The sequence below is a fragment of the Microcebus murinus genome, chromosome 12, assembly GCF_040939455.1.
Source record: "Microcebus murinus isolate Inina chromosome 12, M.murinus_Inina_mat1.0, whole genome shotgun sequence".
Lineage (NCBI taxonomy): Eukaryota > Metazoa > Chordata > Mammalia > Primates > Cheirogaleidae > Microcebus > Microcebus murinus.
The window spans coordinates 47,748,146-47,774,692 of NC_134115.1; the positions used below are offsets into that span (position 1 = coordinate 47,748,146).

Below are 26,547 nucleotides of genomic sequence, written 5' to 3' on the forward strand. Positions count from 1 at the left end.
GACTGTCTTGAACTCATGTCTCTTGCCAGAACATAACATCATTTTGTCTCCCCCACTCTTCCACAGTCAGTTTTTATTTATTTGTTTGTGCACTCACTTTTCTTAGCACTCATCCCTGCTTGACTGTCCTGACCAATTTGTTGGGTGCTATGACATCAAAATGTCATACTTTGAGGTGGGCAGGAGAGACGTACAGAAGCAGATTTTCCATAAACAGCAGTTACTAGTGCCAAGCACTTGCTTCAACTTGTCTTGTTCAGTGCTCACATGCACCATAGAAGGCAAACGATGTTACTCCCACTTTAAATATTGAGGACACTGATATCAATGAGGTGCAGAGAAATGAGAGTGACTCTGCCAAGAGCATACCGCTAGTGAGTGGTAGAGCCAGATCAGTCCGTCCCTGAAGTTTATGTTTTTCAGTGGGATCCCATGCTGATTAGTCTCCCTGCCTAGGTAGAGGGGTTTGCTAGTTGAAGCGAGAGTAGGGGGCAGACCTTCAGCATCAGTTCTTTATTACTGTAGAAACCATATCTCAGACCCTATCAGTGTGTGTATTAGCTTCCTACTGCTGCTGTAAGAAATTATCACAAACTTAGTGGCTTGAACAAGACAAATGTATCATCTTTTAGTTCTGTAGGTTAGGAGTTTAACATGGGTCTCGCTGTGTTTTTTTAAAAAAGGGTATAGGCAGGGCCGTGTCCTTTCCTGGAGGCCCAGGGGATAATCCCGTTTCCTTGTCCTTTGTCACTTGCATTCCTTGGCTCAGAGCCCCCATCCATCTTCAAAGCCAGCGCTGGCAGATTGAGTCCTTCTCACCTCTCATCACTGTGCTGTTGACTCTTTTGCTGCCTCCTTCCACATGGATGGACTCTTCTGATGACATTGCACCCACCTCGTTAATCCAGAATATGCTTTTTGTTGTTGTTGTTACCTTTCTAGTTTAAGGTCAGCTTGTTAGCATCCTTAATTCCCCTTTGCCACGTGTGACATAGTCACAGGTTCTAGGAGTAGCATGTGTACATCTTTCCAGGGTGGGGTGGGCATGATTTGACAATAAAATGGAGATGTCATTGCGTTACAGTCTGTTGCGATGTAGCCACTGGAGGATTTTGCAGCCTTGTTTTTATATTTAAACAAAGGTGTAAGTGTGTGTCTGAGTCTGTTCAGGCTGATTTAACAGAGTACCATAGACTAGGTAGCTTCTGAACAACAGAAATGTATTTCTTACAGTTCTGGAGGCTGGGAAGTCCAAGAAAAGTTGCCGGCAGATTCCAGTATTTGGTGAGGGCTTGCTTTCTCATAGATGGCACCTTCTTGCTGTGTGCTCACGTGGAACACACTAGCTAGCTAGAATAGATGAGCTAGCTTTCTGAGGTCTCTTTTATAAGGATGTTAATCCCACTTATGAGGGCTTTGCCTAATCACCTTCAAAAGGTTCTACCTTCAAAGTAGGTAGGATTAGGGATTAAGATTTCAACATAGGCATTTTGGAGGGACAAACCTTCAGACCATAGCAGTGGGGGATGTTGCTAATACCTTGTGAAGAAAGAACTTGTGAAGTAATTTGCCCAAGACCCCGCAAACATTCAGTGATAAGATTCAAATCCAGGGACAAAATTACATTTCCTGTGTTTTCTCCATGTTACTCAGAAAACTTAGCATGAGGGTGAACTATGATTCTGAATATAGAAGAGCTGTTTTGGCTGGAAATTGGCAGTGAACTGGTGGGCTTAAGTGGGTAACAGTCCCTACTTTGTGGTACATGACTGGCAGGTTTATTCCAGGTTTCTTGCTGAATTGTAAAATCTTGGATTTCTCAGAAGACCCTCAAAATGAGGACAGGTGCTATTAAAATTACATTTCATTCTAGAATTTCTTTTGGGTGGTGTCATCCACTCTGCTCCGCTGTGGTTATAAAACATCATTGCTCTTGGTCAGCATTAACAGTGCCTCTTCATTTTGTGCTGTACTGGTATGCTGCTATTTGTAGAGATTGAGGTTTAGATTTAAATGTTTCACCGAATGTGTTCATACTTAAGTTAGTGATGCGGAACAACTCAAGTAGGTGGGTAAACTGTAAATAGGCGTTTCTCATTTGTACCTTCCCTTCCAGTATCTTAGTACCATAGCCCCAAAACTATTGGAAACTGGTTTCTAAGCCCTGTTTTTTCTCTGGGGCCACTTGGCCCCTTTCAAGGTCATGTGCTCTGAGGCCCTATGTGCTCACTCCCAGTTCTGTCTCTAGCCAAGCCCACACTTCTGTGCAGCTGCAGGTTATCTGGACATCTTGGTTGACTTAATCCTAATGCCCTTCCAAGTAGGTAGATTAATACTGTGTTTTATGATTAGGAAATGGAGAATCAAAAAGATATGGTAATTTGCTATAAGCCACATAGTTAGTAGCTAGGGAGTTTTGTTGAAAGAGAAAAATGTAAAATATTCCATCTGAGAGAGGGAATTAAGACTGTAGTCAATAAGTATCACATGTATGTGATGTAGCATAAAGGTTGTTTTTAAACACATGATATGTCTTAAGGTTAAAAAGTTCAAAGCAAAGGGAGGAGTGCCAAGGCAAAGGGTGGGCACAGACAGGAGAGAGGGCAGAGATAGATAAGGGGATGTTTGGTGTGGACATCTGTTGGGGTCTAGCCCCTGGAGGGTTTTGTGATCCTGTTTTCAATAATTACAGTTGTGAGCAGGGATATTGCTAATGCTTGACTCATCGAAGGCTGAAACCAAGCCAGAGCTGGAATTAAGTACGTGGCATCATTTTATTGGTCAGTCTTTCAAAAAGAGAAAAGCCTCTATTTATACCGACTGGAACCGTCATTTGGCCTCTTCTTCAACCCGATTTGGAAGTGCTTGGGGTTAACTTAGCATTTCCCTTAAGGGACTTGTGGCAAAGGGTTGGGAGGAACACAGGGTTTTCATTCCTTCAGAGCCCTAAGGCCTCGTCTCTGAGGGAGTGGCTTCCATGCCAACTAGTGTCACTGTTTAGCATGTGATATCGTGAGAGTAACAGGTGAATTTTGGTCGGTGGACATGCAGCTGTGTAAATGGGACCAGTGAGACTGGTTCTCTGAGCTGTCCCTCACTCTTCCACCCCTGGAAAAGGACATCACATCATCTTCCTTCCCCTGTTGGCTTCCTTTGCCCATGCCTTCCCTGTTCTCCCTCCGTAGGAAAGATTGAGGACTCTCTTTCCTGGGTTACTCGTGAGTTCAAGTTTAGAACAATTTCATGGGCAGAGAAAGTGGCTTGTTTGGAAAAATTCTGGTGAGAAATTTCTGGGTGACTTGTCACTGGGTTAATTTTAGTCTCTTTTGTGGATTCAAAACTGTTTTACCAGTAACTTGACCTAAGAGACTTTAGAACTAATTATGGCCAGGAGAGGAGTAAACTAATGAGGCAGCAAACAAGACAGATTCCCGAATGTGTGGCGGGATGATAGCTGTTTCTTCATTGGGTCGGTGGCATGAAAAAATACAGCTGGAGCTAAGGGCAGGACCTACTCTAAATAATTTCTTGGAAGGCATCAGGGAAATTTGCATATGGTCTGAGTCAAAGCCTGGAATTTGCAACCATAAAAGAGCCAACAGATGAAGCGGGTATGTGGGGTTCACTATATAATTTTCTCCATCATTGATGATGAAACATTATCATATTGGCTTCTTAAGTCTTTTACCTGGCCTTCCTGAGCCCACAGTTGAGTTGTACCTATAATCCATGTGGTTACCTTGTCACCGCTGCCAGACCACAACACTTTAACTCCTGTTGAGTAGTGTATTGCCACCAGCCTAGAGCCAGAAAAATCAAATACCAGCCTGAAGCTGCTGTTTTAACAACTGCCTTCAGCTTATCCAGAGCTATTGATTCTGGAGTGAAGACCAAGATGTTGACCTAGATGCATTTGCTTTGCCAGTCTTCAGAGGATGGAGAGATGGCTTTAACAAAAAAAACAAAAAAAAATTTTCCCCCCCACTTTATTTTGTAGGACTGCCATGAGGCCTCAGTCCTTCTATGATGGAACTCATGCTTGTGCCAGAGGAGTGTGCCATATTCCCATGGCTGAGCCGTTTTGCCCCAAAACGAGAGAGGTACGTAATCTTTCTGGAAGGTGCCCCAGAGTAAGTCATAAGGACTTGGGGTAGCATCAGTGTCAGCTGAGCAGATGGTCCCTCTAACCCCATAAGTTTGCTTCATATGCAAGGTTTTATGAAGAATCGTTTCCCTGTGCTAATAATGCCTTCACTACTCTCAGTCATTTGTGAGTTAAACCACTCAAAGTTGCAACCTACCTTTTAATAAGTTTTGATTTTGCTGTCAGGATATCTTTTAAATAATTTACTATTGGATAGCATGTTACTCAGAAGTATACAGTCAGGAACCAGATTACTTGGGATCCAATCTCTGCTCTTCAGCTTAATAGCTGTGGGTTACTAGACAGATTATTTAATGTTTCTGGGCATTAATTATCTCATTTGTAAAATGAAAATAATGGTAACTTATACTTCATAGGACTGTGCAAGGGATGAAAGTTAATATTTATGAAGTGCTTTGAACCATCCCTGTTAGTTATAGAACATCTAATGACTGGTAACTGCCTTAATGAATTAGATATTATTATCATTGAATATCTAGAAATAGTCAGATTAGCATCTTTTGCCTTTGAGCTGAGCTTGGCCATTACTGCCCGACCTCCTTCAATATTACAGCAAAATATCAGAATGTGGGGCAGCCCCCAAGGGCCAACAGTGGCATGAGGTGAGGAGGCACAGCCATAGCTCCCCAGGAACAGAAATGGTGACCACAACTCAGAAGTCCATCATTTGGTCTACATGCGCTGCTTTTACAATCCCAGGTTTGAAAGATCAGAAGTATCATCAGAGGTGAACTGCCTCATAAAATCTGCCTTGTGAATTAGCTTAGCCACTGTAAATACCTAAACATGTTAGTCATTCAGATAATTTTAACACCTGCACGTAGAGAATAGATGATTTCTTTTAGCATTTACATTCAGCGCTACATAATCCTGGAAAACCTGTTTCCTTGTTGTTAAGAGCAAGGGCACTGTGACCTCACTCTGGGCTCAAACAAAAGAGAGGTACCACTGCACATTGATTCTCTCTGACTTCCATGAAAGTATGTTGTTTAAAAAAAAAAAAAAAAAGGCAGGTGAAGTTTGTATGTGTCTATATAGGACATGTTTCTGGATAGTTCTCGACAGAATGTATCAGAAAGGTACTAGTCTGACCTCTGAAACACAGATCTTCCCACATAATAGAGCTGCTGTTGCTATCCAGGGGAAATAAAGTGTGGATGAGGTTCTTGTCCATTTCAAAATGGGGGCAGCTTGGGAAAAAATAGACTAAGAAGAGAATCCAGGTTAGTATGAATCTGAGCCCTGGTGCCAGGCAGAATACAGAGACTTGGGGAACTAGGAGTGGAGGTGGGTGGGGGAAGCATGAATGAGCTATATAGCGCACATGTAAATGTGGTACTGGGGTGATGGTTTCCAATAACACAACGTAGCCTCCCATGAAACCACATGAATCTAGCTATTGGACCCCACATAAAGACTGAGAATGTGGGGGAAGGCAGTTTCAGAATATCACAGAAATAAGCCTTCAGAATATTACTTTGTTCTTAATTACTTTAAAAGAGATTTTTTTAAACATCCAAAAATGAGAATGAATGTGCTGCCACTTGGTAATTAAGCACTTAGAACATCCACATGATCTTTCACGTACTACTGTGGAAGGATTGCTGCCATGATTGTCAAGTGCACGATGGCTGGCATAGCCTTCCATTTATGTTAAAATACGTGTGTGTGTGTGCATATATATGTGTAAATGTTCATATGCAAATAGAGTATTTTTGGAAGGTTAACAAAAAACAACCTAGTAATCCAGTGGTTTCCCTTGGGGAGGTGAAGTGGGTCCCTAGGACACAGGGTGGGGGAAATACTCCTCCAGAATAATTTCCTTTTGCACTATTTAAGTTTTATACCATGTACAGGTACTACCTATTCCAAAAATGACATGACTCCTATTCAGTTTTTCATTTTTAATCTGAAACCCCTGAAAGTTCTGACACATTAAGTATATTTAGCCTGGTGATCTAACATTGCTAGGGGGTTTTTGGTATAGATTGTGGTGGCTTCAGAAGTTCCATTGTGATGACTCCAGACAAGAAAATGAAATGATCTCAGCCTCAGACCCAGAGGTCGCGTGTAGTTTGTATTTTCTGCTACCTTATGGTGGTATAATCTGTTACTGTAAGGGTGCAAAGTGCTGGTTCAGGTGGCTGACCCATATCCATAGCCTCGGTTTCCTCCTCACAATCATGGTACCTATCTCTCAGGGTGGTGGTGATGACTTAATGTCATAGGCTAGTGGTGCACAGTACTTGTGACCTTCCTTTATTCATCTCTAGAAGCACTCTGAAGTTTAGCCAACACAGTTTGGTTATTCAAGATCCTTAAAGACAGTTAATGAACCAGCAGGATTGGGCTAGTTATGTCTTAACTGGGGGGAGAAAAGACAGGGAAAGGGGAGGTAGAGATTTAGGACCTTACATTTAAAACTTGTACATTTTAGGAGAAAGTGTTGATGACCATAATCTTATTTTCAGTATTTATGAGATAAAACATTATGTAGCATCAGCTGTTCATAGTCTGTATGCTTGTCATGGTTCTAAATTTGGGGTTGCTGAGGCTCTTGTTAAAATTCTTTTCCCATTGCTGTAGCATAGTACAAGTCACTTTTTAAGGAAATATGTTAATTTGCTTATGTGATTAAGACAAGTGCAGATAAGACTTTGGCCTAGATTGGAGCCTTCTATTGGCTTTGAGTGACTCCACTTTATGTGCTATCCCAGGAACTTTTGCCAAACTTGTAGAAGCTGCCAGTATTAATAATCGTTAGACCAGCTTAGCATTTATACATATGGTGTTTACAGTGTACCTGGCATGATTCTGTGCTTGTATATATCTTAGTTCATTTAATCCTCACTATATCTTGAGTTATGCAATATTATTATTCCTAATTTACAATTGAGAAAACAGGCACACAGAGGTTGAGTGAATTTTTAATAGTACTTACACAAGTTAATAGCAAAGCTGGTTGAAAAGACTCATTTTTTTAATTAAAAGGGAATATTGAAGCATAAGCTAAGAAAAAAATGAAATTAAGGACCTGAAGATTAGATGTGTATTATTAGTTAGAACACTGGAAAAAGTGATCAAATGTTTTAATCATGTATCTAAAAATCTGTGCTTGGCCTTGTCTCTAAAGGAATGACAAGATAAATTTATCATTGAACAGAAAAAAAAAAACATAACCCCATTCTGCTTTCACCATAAGTGCTTAGAGAGACAACAGGCAGTAGAAATCACTTTTTAACCAAAAAAGGCTTTACAAAAGTCTTCAGATTCTATATAAAAAAGCAATGAAAATTAACTTCTCAGGAGCTTGGAAATAGAACTCAGCAAATTTCTTTGAGGAGATCTGAGTGATATAAGGCTCAAGTCTATTCACAAACCAGGTAGTCTCTTAGAGTTGTTCAGAAGTAAGGGAAATTAAAGCATCTAAGCAAATGCTTGGTGCATAGAAAAAGCTCAGGGTTTGCTCTTGTAGCTGTGAGCTTCTTTGTGCAAAGCGCTGGTGAACAGGATTATGTAAATGAGCGAGAGTCTAAGAAACACTGGTGTGTGGCCCTCTGGGTTCTGAGAGCCTGGCAGGTACTTGGTATTTGTAGTGAAAAATCTTCTCTAATTGAGTAATTGTGAAACATCAAGGAACAATAAAATTTTGAGTTGTGTGTATGCTTGGATGTTTTGAGTTTCTGGTTCTTTCTTTTCTAGGTTCTCATAGAGACTGCTAAGAAGCTGGGGCTCCGGTGCCACTCAAAGGGGACAATGGTCACAATCGAAGGACCTCGTTTTAGCTCCCGGGCAGAAAGCTTCATGTTCCGCGCCTGGGGGGCAGATGTCATCAACATGACCACAGTTCCAGAGGTGGTTCTTGCCAAGGAGGCAGGAATCTGCTATGCGAGTATTGCCATAGCAACAGATTATGATTGCTGGAAGGAGCACGAGGAAGAAGTACGTGGAATTCTCTTCTGAGCACGTATGGCATGGGTTTCTGGGTGCCCTAAGCTAATATGAGTGTCTTAACTGTTCGTTTCTATTATGCTAGTTTTAGAAAAACCTTTCAGTAAGGTTTTGAAGTTATCATTAGGCATTACGAGATATGTTCTATAATTGCCATTGGAATGTAAGAACAAAGGTCTTCCTAGGGAAAGAAAGAGACCCTTTTATTCCAGGATCAACAGTGACTAGTACACTGTAGGCATATAGATGTGTTGGGAATCCTATGTTCGTATCCATCTGTTTAACCTGCCATGGCTGGATTCTGTGCTCTGGCATAGAAAAGTGACGGCAAACAGAAAAGCCCTAAAAGAGCCAACATTCTGTTTGGGAAGATAGAGGTTAAGCAAACCAGTGTAAGAAAGCTAATGGTTATAAGGAAATAGTGTGGTGAGGTACAGAAGTATCTATCCAGTTGCCTGAGCCAAATATTTAAAGTCTAAGAAGGCTTCCTGGATTAAGTGTGATGGGGAAGAACGTCAGGATTGAATAGAGTGGAGAGGAGGTGGCGGGGAGAGGCAGTGTGGCAGGGCCACATATACCCCATGATAGGGGTTTCAGACGGGAGGTCGGGAGGGGTTTTAGGCAGGGAAGACAGCAAGGTCCAGCTGGAATTTGAGGGCACTGGAACAATGAGGTCACCTTTCCAAAACAAATACTTTGTGGAAAACTAAACATCTGCAAAAGTAGAGAGTATAGTATAATGAATCCCAGGTGTACCCATCTCCCAGCTTCCACAATTACCAACCATGGACAGTCTTATGTCATGTATGTGCCCCTACCCACTTCAATCTCTCCCTTGTCCTCATTTTGAAGTTAATATTTTTCTAAAAGGCCTCTTTTTTAAAATTAAAAAAACTACAACACCATCATTATACAAAAAATACTGATATACATTTCTTGATATAATCAAATATCCAGACTGTTCACATTTTCCCTCTGATCTCATAATTTTTAGCAATCTGGTTAAGTCAGGATCCCTTGCAATTCACACATTGTATTTTAATGGTAAGCCTCTTAAGTCTCTTTTAATCTAATGTTCCCATGCCTCTCTCTTCATTCCTTGTGTTTTACTTAAAGAAACTAGATCATTTGTTCTGTCATTCATTCTCATTTTAAAATAGAGAAAAGGACAAAACTATAGTCGAAGAATTTTGAAGGAGGGATATAGGGGTGACTGTTCTGAGCACGTCTACAAAGAAGCCCTTAACGTCATCTCAGAGAGTTGCTTGTTTCACTTTCCAATCTCACATGAAACAGGGCTAGATATTCTTGCCCCTGTTGTCCATCCATGTATATGGTACTTGGCCATAGATGAACACAGGTTATTTGTTTTTCATGAATGCCTTTTTCTGACTCCTCAGTGTAATAAGTTTGCTAATAAACAGGGTACGTTTTATGTGAGAGATTTTGTAAATTCTGACTTTAAGCCACAATATAATATCTGGTTTGGCAGCTTTGGCAATCTAAGGGACAACCCAACCTCATGATGTCAACAGGCCACTTCTAATTAATTGAAAACTCCAGCCCCTGCCACTCCCTGAAAGCAGATTGTTTCTTCCTGCTTGTGGCTTTCTGCTCAGTCTAATAACATGTGTCTCCTCCTTTACAGAACCAGCAGTGATTTCCTTTAGTAAGCCAGATGAGGTTCGGAAAGCAATCAGACCTATTTTGTTTAAAAACAGAGAAACTAAGCTCTGTATAAGTGGTACAGCTTGAAGACAATAATGTTAAACGCCACAAGGAAGGCACAGATAAAGATAGCATCATTGTCTCAACCAACCATGTGTGTCACTGTACTTAAGCCAGATGTGCAGCCCGGCATGGCAAGAAGGGTTTGGAATTGCCTAGAGCCACCTTCAAATTGTAGTTGCTCTATTTACTTGTGGCACTAGGCAAGTTATTGGACCTTTTTGCTCTTCTATAGAATGAAGCCAGGGGTTGGAGATTGTATAGTTATTATTCTGACCTTGTAGTATTGCTGGGAGAATTAAACCAAATGGTATATGTATAATAGGAAAGCTAGTGTAGTGCTGACTCAGAGGAGGGTGGCCATGAGATAATAGCTATGATGGAGGCGTGAGGGGTGGGCAGTAGCAGGTAAAGGTATCAAAGGTGGTAACTTGAGATTTGAGCTGGACCTTGAATAGAGGGTTCATTGTGAGAATGTCAGTAGGAGGGGTGGAGCCCAACAGAAACAATGAAGAGGAAGGTCGGAGTCTATGTAGATGCATCAGTCACAGGAAAAGTGAAGGAATGAGTAAACATAAGGTAAATCTCTTGGATGCTTCATGTCTTTGCATTCAGAGACTCAGCTTAAAACCTGTCTTTTACATGTACCTGGCAGATACCCAGCTGGTCCCTGCTATGTGTCCTCATAGTTGTGGAAACTCCCCTCTGCTACAGTGCTCATAACTTTTTTCTAAACACACCTTGGTGATTGTGGAAGGGATCTGGAAGGAAATAGGAAAGTGTAATCTTTGCATCCCTGAATGTTGGATTTCTTCTGAGCATAGTAAAGCAGAAGTACTATGTCTCTAGTCAGTTTGTATTCACATATTTTTTTCAACTTTTCCTGGTGAAAGAATTTCAGTCATATACAAAAGTAGACAATAGTATGATTTTCCATTAATCCAATATCCAGCTCTACCAAAAAAATAAATTAGCCAGGTGTGGTGGCATGTGCCTGTAGTCCCAGCTACTGTAGAGCCTGAGGCAGGAGCATCACTTGAGGCCAAGAGTTTGAGGTTGCAGTGAGCTATGACGACAACCACTGCACTCTGGCCTGGCCCACAGAACAAATCTCTATCTCAAAAAAAAAAAAGAAGAAGAAGAAGAAGAAGAAACACATATGAGTGGTTTATTGGTTTGGGGTTTTTAAATTTGGTTTGTGATGTTAGCAGCCAATCCATTAATTCATTGGAAGCCATAAAAATGGTGACGCTTTAATTCTGTATTTTTTTTTTCTTTATTTAAAAGCTGGAATACTTTTCTAAAAAGAAATGTACTTATCTTCTGTTTGATTATCCAATGTGGCAACAGTTTTAAGACTGGAATCCGTTCTATGGATGTGGGAAAAACAGCCACATCTTTCCAGACCATGGTAACCCATCATGCATCTGAAATATTTTCTCAGATACCATATTGAAATCTGACAGTGCTTTTTAGAGATGTCATTGGGTTTCTCCAAGACTATCTTGATAAATGCAGAGCTTGAGCTCAAGGGATTGCATGGAGTAAACAGATGTCACAGGCAGGTTTCTTAGTCTGTCTGTGCTGCTATAACAGAATACCATAGACTGGGTAGCTTCTAAACAACAGAAATTTATTTCTCACTGTTCTGGAAGTCTAAGATCAAGGCACTGGCAGACTCAGGGTCTGGTGAGGGCCCACTTCCTCATAGACGCCATCTTCTCACTGGAACCTCACACAGTGGAAGGGGTGAGGAATCTCTCTGGGGCTTCCTTTATAAGGGCTATAATGCCATTCATGAGAGTTCTGCCTTTATGACCTAATCACCTCCCAAATACCCTACATTGGGGAGCAGGTTTCAGCAGATGAATTTGAAGAAGACACAAACATTTAGACCATCGCAAGGTTGGAATGCAGGAAATGTTTTGCAAAGAACAGTGGAATTTTAAATTCTAGTAACATCCTGTGCTGTTGCTTCTCTAGGTTTCTGTGGACCGGGTCTTAAAGACCCTGAAAGAAAATGCCAATAAAGCCAAAAGTTTACTTCTGACTACCATACCTCAGATAGGGTCAATGGAATGGTCAGAAACCCTCCATAACATGAAGGTAAGTGTCCTCAGCCATCTACAAGAAGATACTTCCAGAGATCCCCAGCTGCCACCTTCTGTTATTTGCATTTTACCCTTGGTCTATCTCGTCATGTATTTTATGGTAGCCTATATGTTTTCAGCAAGTTTTCATGCCATCTACTACCATACCAACCACTTGCGAAATTGACAAGTCATATTTTCTGGCCGGTAATGCAAGACCATTGGAAGTTGAGGTAGAGAGAGTTTGATTATCTGGTGTACCAGGTTCTTCACATTGTGCTGCTCTGTAGTGAATCCCTAAGTCTTACATCAGAAGATTGATAATGCTTTCTCTGTGTATGGCTTATTGTTGACAAAGCTATTTTTTTCTTTGGCAGATCCATGCAAAGTGGTAGCAGGCCTTTAAAGCCAACACTGTGGCATAGCAATACCAGAATGGTGCCAGGGATTATCTGCTTAAGGTCAATGTTGCATCAAACTAAGATAGTAATCAATAGTAAATATGAGATCAACTCTAGTATTAATTCACAGGATATAATTTAAACTAACTGCTAAACTCAAAGGTGCATGATTTTTATTTAGACATTTTGTGACTCTTAACCACATGGATAAGGAGTTGCCTCAAATTGATCAGATATTGCATTCCCCTACTATCCAAAGATAAGCATATCTTGAGGTCTCCTAGAACACACCTATTATCTTGGATCATAGGGCAGTAGTTGAGAGAGGATTCTAAAGGTTGATAGAAGCCCTCCCTACCTGAATTACCACCAAGAAGATATGGAATGAGACAACCACAGTTTTAATGTGATGACAATAACTGCTGGCCATGGTGGAGCCATGATTTGCAGTGCTTGCTGATTTGTGTGGTATAAATGCTCCAGCATGGCCAATTTCAAGCTACCAACAACATGAAGCACTGATAAGACTGGAAGTGATAAACACACACAAGCACACCACTATCCCTAAACTGTCTCTCAGCCGTTAGGACTGGCAAAGTCAGGAATATTGGAATTTGTAGTCTTGTCTTCCCTACTAGGAAACATACCTGTTTGTTTCAAAACTATATACTTGGGAGATAAGTGACAGCCCCTTTTCCCCAAGAATTATTTTAGCATAATTAAAGTACAGAAAGCCCCTGTAATTATGCAAGAAAGGGAAACAATTCTGAGAATTGGGGAATGTTAGTTTAACCTAGAAACAGGTGGCTTTTTGGGTTTTATCATAAAAGCAGTTACATTCAGCTGCATATAATGGATATAATACAGTGGGGCAGCACAGCTTTATCTTGTGTAACAAACGTGGGTTTGCTGGAAATGTGACTCACACTTGTGCTGCTGCTGAGCCGGTGTTAAGGCAAGTGTCATAAAGCGGATGCCCCCAACCTTTTTGACACCAGGGACTGTTTTCATGGAAGACACTTTTTTTCATGGACCAGAGAGGCTGAAGATGGATTTGGGATGATTCAAGCGCATTACATTTATTGTGCACTTTATTTCTATCATTCTTACGTTGTAATATATGATGAAATAATCATACAACTCACCATAGGTTGGGAACTCCTGTCATAGAGGTTTGTTTTTTAAAGGACTTTAAGAGGTTCATTTTTTTAGGTTTTCCAACTGGCCTCACTTTGAATATAGTCTCTTGAACTTCAAGATAATTTCTCAAGCAATAATGTATTATTTTAGCTTCATTTTTTGTAAACGTGCTTGGAGGATAGAAATCAGTGTTCTCCTTTCCTGAAGCTTCTGAAATTGTGGGTAAAAGGATATGTTTTTGAATGCATGCATTTTTATAGAGTCTTACAATGTGTAGCTCTCATCTGATTTTCAAACGGAAGATATATGACCCAAAGAGAAGAAAATGAAAATTTGCTGCTCTAGACAAAATTAAGAATTGTGGCCTCCATTCTGTAGCATTAAGGAACACCATACCAATAATCCCTTATTCTGGGGTAGTATTTTCAGTCCTCTAAAGCATTGAGATGTATATCATTTATTCGCTCACTAATTCATTTCAGAAACACTAAGCGTGCATTGTATGTTAAGCTCTGGTTTACAAAGATACTTAAAAGACTTGAAGATGATCCTATTCTCTTTGGAGATAAGGGACACTTTAAAATTTTTTTTTTTTTTTACAGTAAGATAAGGATAAGGGATGGAGGTTGCATAAAGAATAATCGTGAGTCGGTGTTGGTATATAAACTGTGTCGTAGTGGATATAAAGGTAGATGTAAATATGTGATTATCAGAACAAACCTCTGAGATCGGCGTCTTTAACCTCACTTTACAGGAAAGCTAAATGAGGAACCATGACTTTAGAATTGTACGTAAATTCCACATTTGGTTAGTGAACATGAATATTATCTGGAGAGTTTAAAGTGAATTCTCACTTTATACAATCAAAATCTGGTTTTTAACAGATATCCTCATAACTAGAATACTCACCTACCCGTGAACATCACTACTACAGGTCTTTGTCATCTGTGCCTACTTTCTTCCTTTCAGAATATGGCCCAGTTTTCTGTTTTATTACCAAGACATTAAAATAGCATGGCTGCGCAGAAGAAAAGACGACTTTCTAACTCCAGTTGCTTTGAGAATTCTTGCTTAACTTGAAAAAAACATGCAGCTGTTCTGCCCATGCCTGTGGTAAGACAAGACGTTGTGTGTATGAGACACACTTCTAAAAGACTTGAACTGCTTCAGAACACAGAAGAAAAGCAAATGACCAGCAAACATGCGGGGGAAAAATTTACATTTTAGAAAAAAACCAAGAAGATACCATTCTTCTCTCCCTTTATTAAATTTGCAACAATAAAGGGTTATGGGTAATATACGGTTTCCTGTGTTGCCAAGGAATATGAGAAAGAAATGGGACTGTGGTTATTTATTGATGTGACTGTAAATTGGCATAATATGTCTGGAGGGCAGTGTGGTAAAATGCATTTATGTACTTTGTGCTGGGTACTCCTAGGAATTTCTCTTTAAAAAATTATCAGATGCAAAGAATTTTGTATAAAAATGGATAATGGTATTATAGTAGCAAATATTTAAAATAATCTGAATACTCAACAATTGAAGGTGATTTTGGTTATAATTAGATTGTGAATCAGCCAACTGAAAATCCTTTTCACATATTTCAATGTCTTAGAGAAATGGTTGCTCTACATATGAAATTTAAAAAAGGGATATGTAAGCATTTTACAGTAATGGTTTTGTTTTAAAATGCTGTGAAAATGTACAAAAACTAGAAAGATATATAATCTTGCTATTGTATTTGGGGGAGGGATACTGGATAATTTTTATTTTCTTTGAATGTTTGTGTATCTTCACATTTTCTACAATGAATATAATCAAATAGTAAAGTTGTTATAAAAATAAAAATGGACTTAGATTAGTTCTTGAAAACATTGTTTTTGGTATTGCAGTGAAATTTAAGGTGGTAATAAGATGGTGAGTGTTAAGGGTATTACATCTTTATTCTGTTAAAAATGAATTATTGATTTCTATACAGTCAAAACAACTTGGGTTTTGCAACAGCTTTCTGAGAAAAGTTAGGTGTTTAATACTGTAGTCCAAAAGTTAAAATATTTAAAAAACATTCTGTAAGATATTTTAAAAATTAATGTTTGACTTCATTTATGCTTTTTATTAGTTGAATTATTTTACATGAGTTGGTGATTGTTCTTTTTTAATAAGAAAATGGAAGGGTGCTTTTTTACACTCGGGTTTTTATTGTTCACTTTATAGGAATGCGTTTTGTTTTCTTAAGTTTTCTGTCACAGGGAGATCTTTTTTCCCCTCGGAATTATTTTCTTCTCACTGTAGTCTATTTATTACAGGATACTTTTAAGATCAGTATACAGTATCTTTTGTTTAAAGGATTTGTAAAGTCAGTATGTTTGTGTCTATGAGATTGACTTCAAGATACTAAGCTGCTAATTGTAGACAATAAAATAAACCTGTTACCCTCCAATGTTAGTCTTGAGCCATTGGGATCACCTGTGATATGACTCTTGGAGTTCCTGATGCATTCTGATTTCAAGGCTGGTTATCTGTTAGAGGTCCATGGAGAATCTAACGAACTTGAACCCAGCGTTCTCCAGCTGTGTAACCTGTGTTTTCACTACAGTATGATATAGACAGTATCTCACTTTCTCTCATTCTTAGTAGGTATCTGAGAATATCAAGCCAAAAACGTGGGTGTTTTTCTTGCTGTCTTCAGGAAGTACAGTTCTACTTGCAGAAGGACTTTTCTTGACCCAGCAGCCTTTTCCGGCAACCTCATTTTCAGACTTCTCAAATGAATGGAATATACTCCTGTTTTCTTTGTTACTAGTCATCCACTCCTTGGACAAAACCAATACACTTTTCCTTATACTCTGTGCTTGAAGATGATCACTTCCTGGAACGCTTCCCATTTCTGTGATACTGCACTACTTTTTTTTTTTTTTAAGCTACTAAATTAAGTGAACATCATGGTCAGTTTTGAGCATTTTTAAATTGCCCCCATGGATGGTAGGCGTAATGGGAAAGCTCTACCTCAGTGACTTAGCCCCTTTAATTAATGAATTGCATCTAAGGAGTCTGTGTTGGCATTATCTGCTGTTGTGTTTGACATCAGTTATCATGGGTCAGAATGACAGCCTGAATCTTTTATATGCAGAGTGTTAACCACAAAAATTGAAAAAGGTTGGAACAGCAGGGATACATGGGATACCTAAAAATATTTTGCAGATTAACCTAACATGCATCCTGGAATTTTCTGTAATAAGCAAAAGCTTGGTAATAGCTAAAATTCTCAGGGGCATGGGATTGTCTAAATAAACCAAGGTGAATCAATTCAAATATAAATAATGTACAATGGTTTAAAAGAACAAAGATATATCTTTATGTACCAGTATGGAACAATGTTCATGATAAACGTAGATGAGAAAAATATGTAAAGTAAAATAAGTGTGCAGTTTGTATCTGTTTGGGTAGCATATTTATGTTTTATGTTCATGGAAAGTTTCTGGAAAGAAACTTAGTGATAACTTCTAAGGCATGAATCAAGAGACTTACTGTCTATACCTACCTGTACTTACCAAGCTTTTTCCTTAGGCATCTGCTCCTTTAATTTGTACAGTTTAAGGAGTGGAGACTAGAGGAGACCTGGCTTCATAGCAGTTCATGTAACATGAGGTTAAATATCTGAGTGTTGAATTAAATTCTGTGATAGGTTGTATTTGGAACACTGACCATTTAAAAACACCAGTAGAAGGATGAGGGGTCTGGGAAAACCATGCCACATAAGTAATAGTTAAAGGAATTGAGTATATCTAGCCATTTAAAAGAAAACCTTGAGTGAGAACTTCAGATAAAGGTCATTCAGTTATACATCTCCCTCACTACTCGGTAAGCCTCCATAAAAGAACTTTAACTTATCAGTGTAGGATCCTCTGTTCCTTGTACTTAGCAAAAGTTCAGATAATTGTGTAAGTGAAAATCTGGTATCTCTTTCCTACTTAAAACCCCTTATCAGCTCTCCCATTTTCACTTTCAGCAGGTAAACTTAGTTCTTTCTTCACTGACAAAACAAGCATCACCAGAGAATTTGCAAAGACCACCCCCAACACACACACACTCCCCCAGTTTTCCCTCTTGTTAGCTGACAGTGCTTACCAAGCTTGAGTCTGGAGGGTTTCTTAAAACAGATAACCTGGCCTCACCTGAGTTTCTGACTTAGGTGGTCTGGGGAAGGGCCTGATAATTTGCATTTCCAACAAGTTCCAGGAGATGCTGCTGGCACACGTTGGGAAATGCTAGCATAGTTGTTTCTCCCATCACTTTAGCAATTGCCCCTTTCATAATCCATTTTTCCCCTCGTTATTGTATCATTTCAGCACACAAACATGCTGTATTTCTCCCATTACAATTCTTGCCCCAATTCTTTGTGCTGTCTCATTTCTTTACCTTTCACTGGAATAAAACCCCTTGAAGAGTTATTTATTCTCACTGCCTCCAGTTCCTCTTTTCCAGTCTTTCTTCAGCCCACTCTGAGTCAGTCTCCCACACCACCAAAACTTCTCAAAGTCACCTCTTTACTAAATCTAATGGTCAATTTTCAGACTTCACCCTTTTTGTATCAGCTGTGTTTGATTTTTTTAGACAGTCTGTCACCTGGGCTACATTGCCGTGGTGGTAGCCTAGCTCACAACAACCTGAAATTGATGGGCTCAAGCTATCTTCCTACCTCAGCCTCCCAAGTAGTTGGGACTACAGGCGCATGCCATGCCTGGCTAATTTTTTTTCTAATTTTTAGTGGAGACAGGGTCTCACTCTTGCTCAGGCAGGAGCATTTGATACACTTGATCTCTCTCTCCTTGAGCAGCTTTCTTTACTTGGCTTCCAAGGAGCCTGCGCTCTTGATTTTCCTTTTTTTTATCAATGTTTGCTGCTTCTCAATCTTTGATGGTTCCTTGTCTGCTCCCTGATCTTGCCTACCTCAAGACTCAGTCCTTGGTTATCACTCTTTAACTTCCCACTAGACCTGCTTTCCCATCTCGGTTGTTGGCAGTTCCTTCCAATTCCTAAGACCAAAAACTTGGAGTCATCCTTGACTCTTCTCTTCAAAACCCATATTCAGAGCTGGGTGCAGTGGTTCATGCCTGTAATCCCAGTTACTCAGGAGGTGGAGGCAGGAGGATTACTTGAGCCCAGGAGTTTGAGACCAGCCTGGTTAATACAGTGAGACCCCATCTCTTAAAAAATTCAACCCAGAAATTTTTTATTCCCTCCAATATACTGAGAACTGATATTCCTCACTGCTGCTGCCTCCACCCTGCTCTAAACCATGCTCATCTCATGTGGATACTGTACTAACCTAACAGGTCTTCCTTCTTCCACTTCCTGCTTCCTACAGCAAGCAATCCAGGAGCCAGAATGACCTTTTTAAAACGTCATTCCACTGCTCAAAATGCTGTTTTGCTCAGGTTAAAATCCCAGACCCTCTCGATACCCTATGAATCCCCACGTGATCTGCACTTACCCTCTGACCTCACTCACCCTGCTGCAGCCTCACAGACCTTGCTTTTCCTGGAACCTGCCAGGCCCTCCCTTGCCCTTAACGTTAGCACATTTGGTTTGTGTTCCTTCTACCTTGAAAACTCTTCCCCCAGATAATGTGGCTCACCACAGCACCTCCTTCAAATCTTTGCTCAAAAATCGCCTTAGTGGGTCCAACCCAACCATCACATTTTAACAGATGGTGATGCCCCCTCACCTACACTTCCAAGTGCTCCTGAGGACTTAGGAGTCAATTATTTTTCCCACAGCTCTTAAGTTCTCCCAACATACTTTAGTATTTGTACTTATTTGCTTATTGTTTGTTGACCCCACACACACATACTCCCACCAAAATGTAAACTGAGGACAGGAATCTTGTCATTCACTGATATCTCAAATGACCAGAATAGTGCCTGCCATGTAGGCTTCCAGCCAACTATTTTTATTATTTATTCATTCAGACATAGTCTCCCTCTGTTGCCCAGGCTAGAGTGCCTTGGTGTCAGCCTACCTCACACCTGGGCTTTAGCAATCTTTCTACCGCAAGCTCCTGAGTAGCTGGGACTACAGGCATGTGCCACCATGCCCAGCTAATTTTTTCTATATATATTTTTAGTTGTCCAGCTAGTTTTTGGGTTTTTTTGTAGAGACAGGGTCTCGCTATTGCTCAGGCTGGTCTTTAACTCCTGAGCTCAAACAATCCACCCGCCTCGGCCTCCCAGAGTGCTAGGATTACAAGCGTGAGCCACCGCACCCAGCTGAGCCAATACTATTCAGAATGTACAGCTTCCCAACCCTGCATGTTCTGGCATTCCACCTCTTTCTCACCTCCACACTTCATGGCACTCCAGACCAGTGCTGTCTGATAGAAATACAATGTGAGCCAATATGTTTTCTAGGAGCCACATTTACAAAGTAAAATGAAACAAGTAAAATTAATTGTAATATGCTTAATGTAGTCAAAATATTATGGAAACATGTAATCAATATAAAAAATTATGAATTTTACCTTCCTTTGGAAGTAAAGGTGTGTATTGGAGTCAGGTGTGTATTTTACACCAACAGTACCTCTCAATTCAGATGCTAAATGTCAATAAATATTTGTATCCAAATTTCATGAAATTTACTTTGAAAGAGTAGATTTGCATACCGAAGTTCCAAGTATATTGAAGTGGATGTCAATTTTTAAATACAAGTTAATTAAAACTAAGATTATAAATTCATTTTCTCAGTTGCTACATTGAACACTTACGTTTTAAGTGTTCAACTACAACATGTGGCTAATGACTACTGTACTGGACAGCATGACTCTTAGACTCCAGCCCCAAGCATAATCCCTCACTCCTGGCCTTTTATAACTCTTGTCCCTCCACCTGGAAGATTGTCCTGCTTCACTCTACCCATCTCTGTCTGACTCACTGTCTGAGTTAGCCCTTTCTCTGCACTCCCCAAACACCCTGTTCTATAGTTGTCTGATTCATTGTTGGTGCAGGGATTATATTTAGTTTACTTTTGTGTTGCCAGGCTCAGCATAGTAACTCTCACATAAGTGCTGTGTATTTGTTAAATGTGTAAATCTATGAAATTTCTGCCTATTGAAATTTTAACCATCCTGCCATTTCTCCAGCTCAATCACTTCTTCCTAGGAACCTTGTCAGACCAGCTCACAGTCAATATTCCCTTCTTTGTACTTTTAATCCACCTGGAGTCCATATTACTCACAAGCCATTTGTTATACGTGATTTTACTATGCACAAATTCTACCTCCCTAAGTCGATAATGAAAACTAGAAGAGCAGGGATTCTGGAAAAGGAAAAGCCAAATGAACTATTTAATGTATTGCCTGATTTGAGTTGCATCTGGTGAAGGCTTTTCCCAAAATAATCTAGTGAAACACTTTTTCCTGCTTTAACTATGATGTTAAAAACCATCTGCTCTCAATCTTTTGATTGGATTTTAAAAATCAATTTAAAAAGAAACTTCCTGAATGACTCAAAAAGGAAAGAAGCAAATTGAATTATGAAACTGCTACTGACACCTGTGTAGTATAGAGCAAGTCTTATTAACCTTTCTCATATACTAGCTTGAAGGAAACGAGATGAGTGGGAACGATTACTGTAGACAGGCCATAGTCCCAGTGATAGCCCCAGATACAATGTGGGGCCTGCCTCATGGGCAGGTGTGAGCCCAGTGTCTGGCTTTCTGTAACAATTCAATTCATGATAAGGAATTTGATGTCCTGGCATGGCACACACCAAAAGCCCACATTTTCCAAGGAGGGAAAAAATGTTTACAAATACTACATTGATGCCTTAATGTTACCAGAGCCCTCTTCCCATTTTTTCCTATTTTTTCAACTCATGCCCCCATGTTACTTCAGCAGAGGTGGGGCTTAATCAGGATGTAATAGGATTGAAAAAGTACCTAGAATGGACAGAATTAGGGATTCTGAATATTCTGTGTTAGAAAATATACATATGTGTGTGTATGTGTATATATATTTTTTCTGTTTTGGCAGCTATTTATATCTTTCAGTTTTTCATTTTGCCATGTAATTTGTTTTCTTGAGACCGTAGGCATCTATAAATTGTGGACTGATTTAGATGCCACTCCCAAGGGCTTATCACATTGCTTACAAGTTACCTAGTCTCAGGTATTTTGTTATAGCAGCCCAAATGGACTAAGATAGCAACCAATTAAAAAGTTATTTTACCTCAATTAGTAATTTAAAATGAACAACACCCTGGAAATGGAACACCAATCATATAAGATCCTAAGGAAAGAATTTTTGGAAAAGTACAAATATCAATATACATAAGTGTTTCAGAATTCAGCATATAACTGAAGAAGGGTCATGTGCCTGGTTTCACAAGTATTTTGTTGCAGAGCAGATTTTTTTCAGAATAAAAATAAAAACATTTGATGATTTCATTTAAGGACGATTAACAGGAAATGGTTAGTGTTTTCAAACTATGTCCTCACTTTTAAACATGATTCAATCTTAAAAAGTCTTCACATTGGAATGTGATGATGTGTTCATTAGCTGCTCTCTTTTTGACCTCACTTTAGTTTACAAATTCCTTCCCTGTAAGATTACAAGGCCAAAGCAATAATAGGAAAGTCAATTTCAAATATATACAAAAATACAAATAGTATAATGAACTATCCGCCACCCAGCTTCAAGAATTATTTCATAGACAACCTGTTTTGTCTACAATCCCACCTATTGTCTTCTTCCCACATTATTTTGAAGCATTTCTCATATATAATTTCATCCATGATTATTTCAATGCTACTTCTAAACGATATTTTTAAAATAGCCACAGTACCATTAGCACATGTTTAAAAAAGAATAGAAATTCCTTAATGTCATCAAATATTTGGTGAATATTCAAAAGTTCAAATGCCTAATAAATGTCATCTTTACATGTTTATTTGAATCAGGATCCAATTCAAGTCCACACATTGCAATTGGTTAGTATGTATTTTGTGTTTCATTCTAGAGGATTGCAATCTTGTTTTTCACTCTCTTCTCAAAATTCATTTTTTGAAGGAACAGTTGTTTATCCTAGAGAGTTTCAAAGAGTCTAGGTTTTTCTAACTGCATCCCAAAGTGTGGCTTAAAATATTCTTCTGTATTTCCTCTGTTTATAAATTGCATCTAGACAAATTGTTATTTTTTTTTAAGGCTACTTCAGAGGTGATGTGTTACTCCATAAAAAAGCACATAATGTCTCCTTTTTTTGATGTTAGTTGCCATGAACTTTCAATGCCTCTATCTATTTTAATATGAGCTCTCGAAATGATATTCTACTTCAAAGTTACCTCCACTTAAACACATGAAAAATAAAATGAAAGTTTCCATATTTTAATTGAGATTAAAAACATCTAAATATACTCAGAAAGAGCATGTTATAAAATTTAACAGACATCCATGGCAAACAAGCTAAGTAAATGAGGAATCAAAATTCCTTAGAATTTAAGAATATATTTGACATATACACACTATGAAATACATATGTGATAAGTGATTAAGAAGAAAGTCATAGGAAGAGAAAACATAGCAAGACTATCCTAAATACCAGACAGATTTTTAAAAAGAACTAAATAGTACTGAAGGAAATTTAACATACAATGAAAATGAGAAACTCAAAAGAAAATTGATCTGAACATTAGAGTTGAAGAAAAAATTGGTGAGTTGAATAATGGACTAAAGAAATAACCTGGGAAGAACAGAGAAATAAAAAGATGGAAAATATAAGGCACTCAAAACAAAATATAGCAGAAGTTCCAACTTAAATTTTATTAAAGGGAATACATGTCCCAAAAAGAGGGGAAAAAAAGAAAATGGATTTGATCCTGACTTCCAGCATGACAGTGTGAGGAACTCTGTGGATTTGCTTCCCAGCAAAACTAGTGAAAATTATTTAAAAGAAGCCATGTAAAATCTCTGGAAATAGCCCAGTGACATACAGCAAGTTAAGAATCATTCAAACACATTTACTAAAATTTTGTAAGAACAGTGAGAATTTGTGGTGTTTGAACTGAGATCTGCTTCCTCCTTCTTCCCCCTAACTCAGCAAGATGGAAGCTTCACACCAGACTAGTGCAGCCAAGAACCAGGCTCCATCTGCCCTAGCTCCCAGTTGGGAGGATCATCATCCCAGGAGGGAGAGGATGTCAGTATTTCTCATCCTGCCTCCAACTGTATGTCACTGAAGCTAAGTTACAGGCAAGTCCAAGTGAGACCAAGGGGCTCTTTTCTTCTGCCCAGCTCCCATTTTTGTAGGAAGGAGGCTCTACTTTGGATGTAATGCCACTGAGAATATTGGAGCCCCAGATGCATTTGTCCGAGCTTATAAGGCAGTGAAGAGGAACTAAACATACAAACATAAAAGCTAAACAAACTAAACATTTCCTTTCCCTGAACAGACCAATATCAAGTACTGAAATTGAAACAGCAATAAAAAACCTTCCTAAAAAGAAAAGTCCTGGACCAGATGGTTTCACACCCGAATTTTACCACACCTACAAAGAACTAGTGCCTATCCTGCAGAAATTATTCGACAACATTGAGAAGGATGGAATCCTCCCCAACACATTTTATGAAGCAAACATAACCCTGATACCAAAACCAGGAAAGGATGCAACAAAAAAAGAAAACTACAGACCAATATCCTTTATGAATATAGATGCAAAAATTCTCAACAAAATCCTAGCCAATCGAATTCAGGTGCTTGTCAAGAAAATAATTCATCACAACCAAGTAGGCTTCATCCCAGGGATGGTTCAACATATGCAAATCTATAAATGTAATTCACCATATAAACAGAAGTAAAAACAAAGACCATATGATCCTCTCAATAGATGCAGAGAAAGCATTTGACAAAATTCAACACCCTTTTATGATAAGAATGCTCAACAAAATAGGCATAGATGGGGCTTACTTAAAAATGATGAAGCCATATATGACAAACCCACAGCCAATATCATACTGAATGGGGAAAAATTGAAAGCATTCCCACTTAGAACTGGAACAAGACAAGGTTGCCCACTATCTCCACTTCTGTTCAACATAGTGCTGAAGTCCTCGCTACAGCAGTCAGACAAGAGAGTGGAATTAAGGGCATCCAAATGGGAGCAGAAGAGATCAAACTCTCACTCTTTGCTGATGACATGATATTATACCTAGAAAACCCCAAGGATTTGACCAAGAGACTCCTTGATCTGATAAATGAATTTGGTAAAGCCTCAAAATACAAAATCAATACACAGAAATCAGAGGCTTTCATATACACCAACAACAGTAAAGTGAGAACCAAATCAAAGACTCAATTCCCTTAAAAATAGCAACAAAGAAAATAAAGTACCTTGGAATATATTTAACTAAGGAGGTAAAAGACCTCTACAAGGAGAACTATTAAACACTGAAGAAGGAAATAGGAGAGGGCGTAAACAGATGGAAGAATATACTATGCTTGTGGGTCAGCATGATCAACATTGTTAAAATGTCTATACTACCCAAAGTGACCTAGAGTCAATGCAATCCCTATCAAAATACCATCATCATTTTTCACAGGTATGGAACCAGAGAAGACCCTATATAGCAAAATCAATCCTAGGCAATAAAAACAAAATAGGAGGTGTCAATTTATCAGACTTCAAACTATACTACAAGGCTATAGTCATTAAAACAGATTTTTACTGGCACAAGAACAGGGACATTGACCAGTGGAACAGAACAGAGAACCCAGATATAAAACCATCCTCAAATAGCCAACTAATCTTTGACAAAGCAGATAAAAACATACACTGGGGAAAAAAATCCTTATTCAATAAATGGTGCTGGGAAAACTGGGTAGCCACATGTAGAAGACTGTAACAAGACCCACACCTTTCACCTCTCACAAAAATCAACTCACGCTGGGTAATAGACTTGAACCTTAGGTGTGAAACTATTAGAATTCTAGAGGAAAATGTTGGAAATATTCTTCTAGACATTGGCCTAGGCAAAGAATTTATGAAGGAGGCCCCAAAGGGAATCACAACAGCAACAAAAATAAACAAATGGGACCTGATCAAATTAAAAAGCTTCTGGACAGCCAAAAAACTGTCAAGAGAGCAAACAGACAACCCACAGAATGGGAGAACATTTTTGCAAGCTACACATCTGATAAAGGGCTGATAATTAGAATCTATTTAGAACTCAGGAAAATCAGCAAAAAAAAAAAAAAAAAATCAAACAACCCTATTAAAAAATGGGCTAAGGACATGAATAGAAACTTCTCAAAAGAAGACAGAATAATGGCCAAGAAATATATGAAAAAATGTTCAACATCTCTAATCATCAGGGAAATGCAAATCAAAACCACAATGAGATATCACTTAACTTTAGTGAGAATGGCCTTTATCAAAAAGTCCCCAAAACAACTAATGCTGGCATGGATGCGGAGAGAGAGGAACACTCCTGGTTGGGACTGGTGGGAACTAGTTTGCTGGTGGGACTGCAAACAAGTTCAACCTCTGTGGAAAGCAATATGGAGATACCTCAAAGCGATACAAGTAGATCTACCATTTGATCCAGCAATTCCACTACTGGGCATCTACCCAAAAGATCAAAAGTCACTTTATGAAAAAGACACCTGCACTCAAATGTTGATAGCAGCACAATTCACAATTGCAAAGCTGTGGAAACAACCCAAGTCCCATCAATTCATGAGTGGATTAATAAAATGTGATATATGTATACCATGGAATACTACTCAGCTTTAAGAAACAATGGTGATATAGCACCTCTTATATATTCCTGGATAGAGCTGGAACCCATTCTACTAGGTGAAGCATCTCAAGAATGGAAAAACCAGCACCACGTGTACTCACCAGCAAATTGGTATTAACGGATCAACACCAAAGTGGACATATAGGAGTAACATTTATCAGGTGTTGGGAGGGGGGAGGAAGGAATGGGTATATACAACCACAACGAGTAAGATGTGCAACGTTTGGGGGATGGACACGCTTGAAGCTCTTACTCGAGGGTGGAGGGGGATATGGGCAATAT

The 26,547-nt window shown here is 39.0% G+C and overlaps 1 protein-coding gene across 1 annotated transcript in view; it reads left to right on the forward strand.

Annotated features, from left to right (window-relative positions):
* Window positions 1-15,915, forward strand: part of MTAP (methylthioadenosine phosphorylase) — a 39,440-nt gene extending 23,525 nt beyond the window's left edge. The window contains exons 5-8 of the mRNA XM_012769781.3: window positions 3,998-4,100; window positions 7,868-8,107; window positions 11,828-11,950; window positions 14,445-15,915. Coding sequence (XP_012625235.1) covers window positions 3,998-4,100; window positions 7,868-8,107; window positions 11,828-11,950; window positions 14,445-14,483 — 505 coding nt within the window. The 3' untranslated portion in view covers window positions 14,484-15,915. The remainder of the gene's footprint in view (window positions 1-3,997; window positions 4,101-7,867; window positions 8,108-11,827; window positions 11,951-14,444) is intronic.
* Window positions 15,916-26,547: the final 10,632 nt, after the last annotated feature.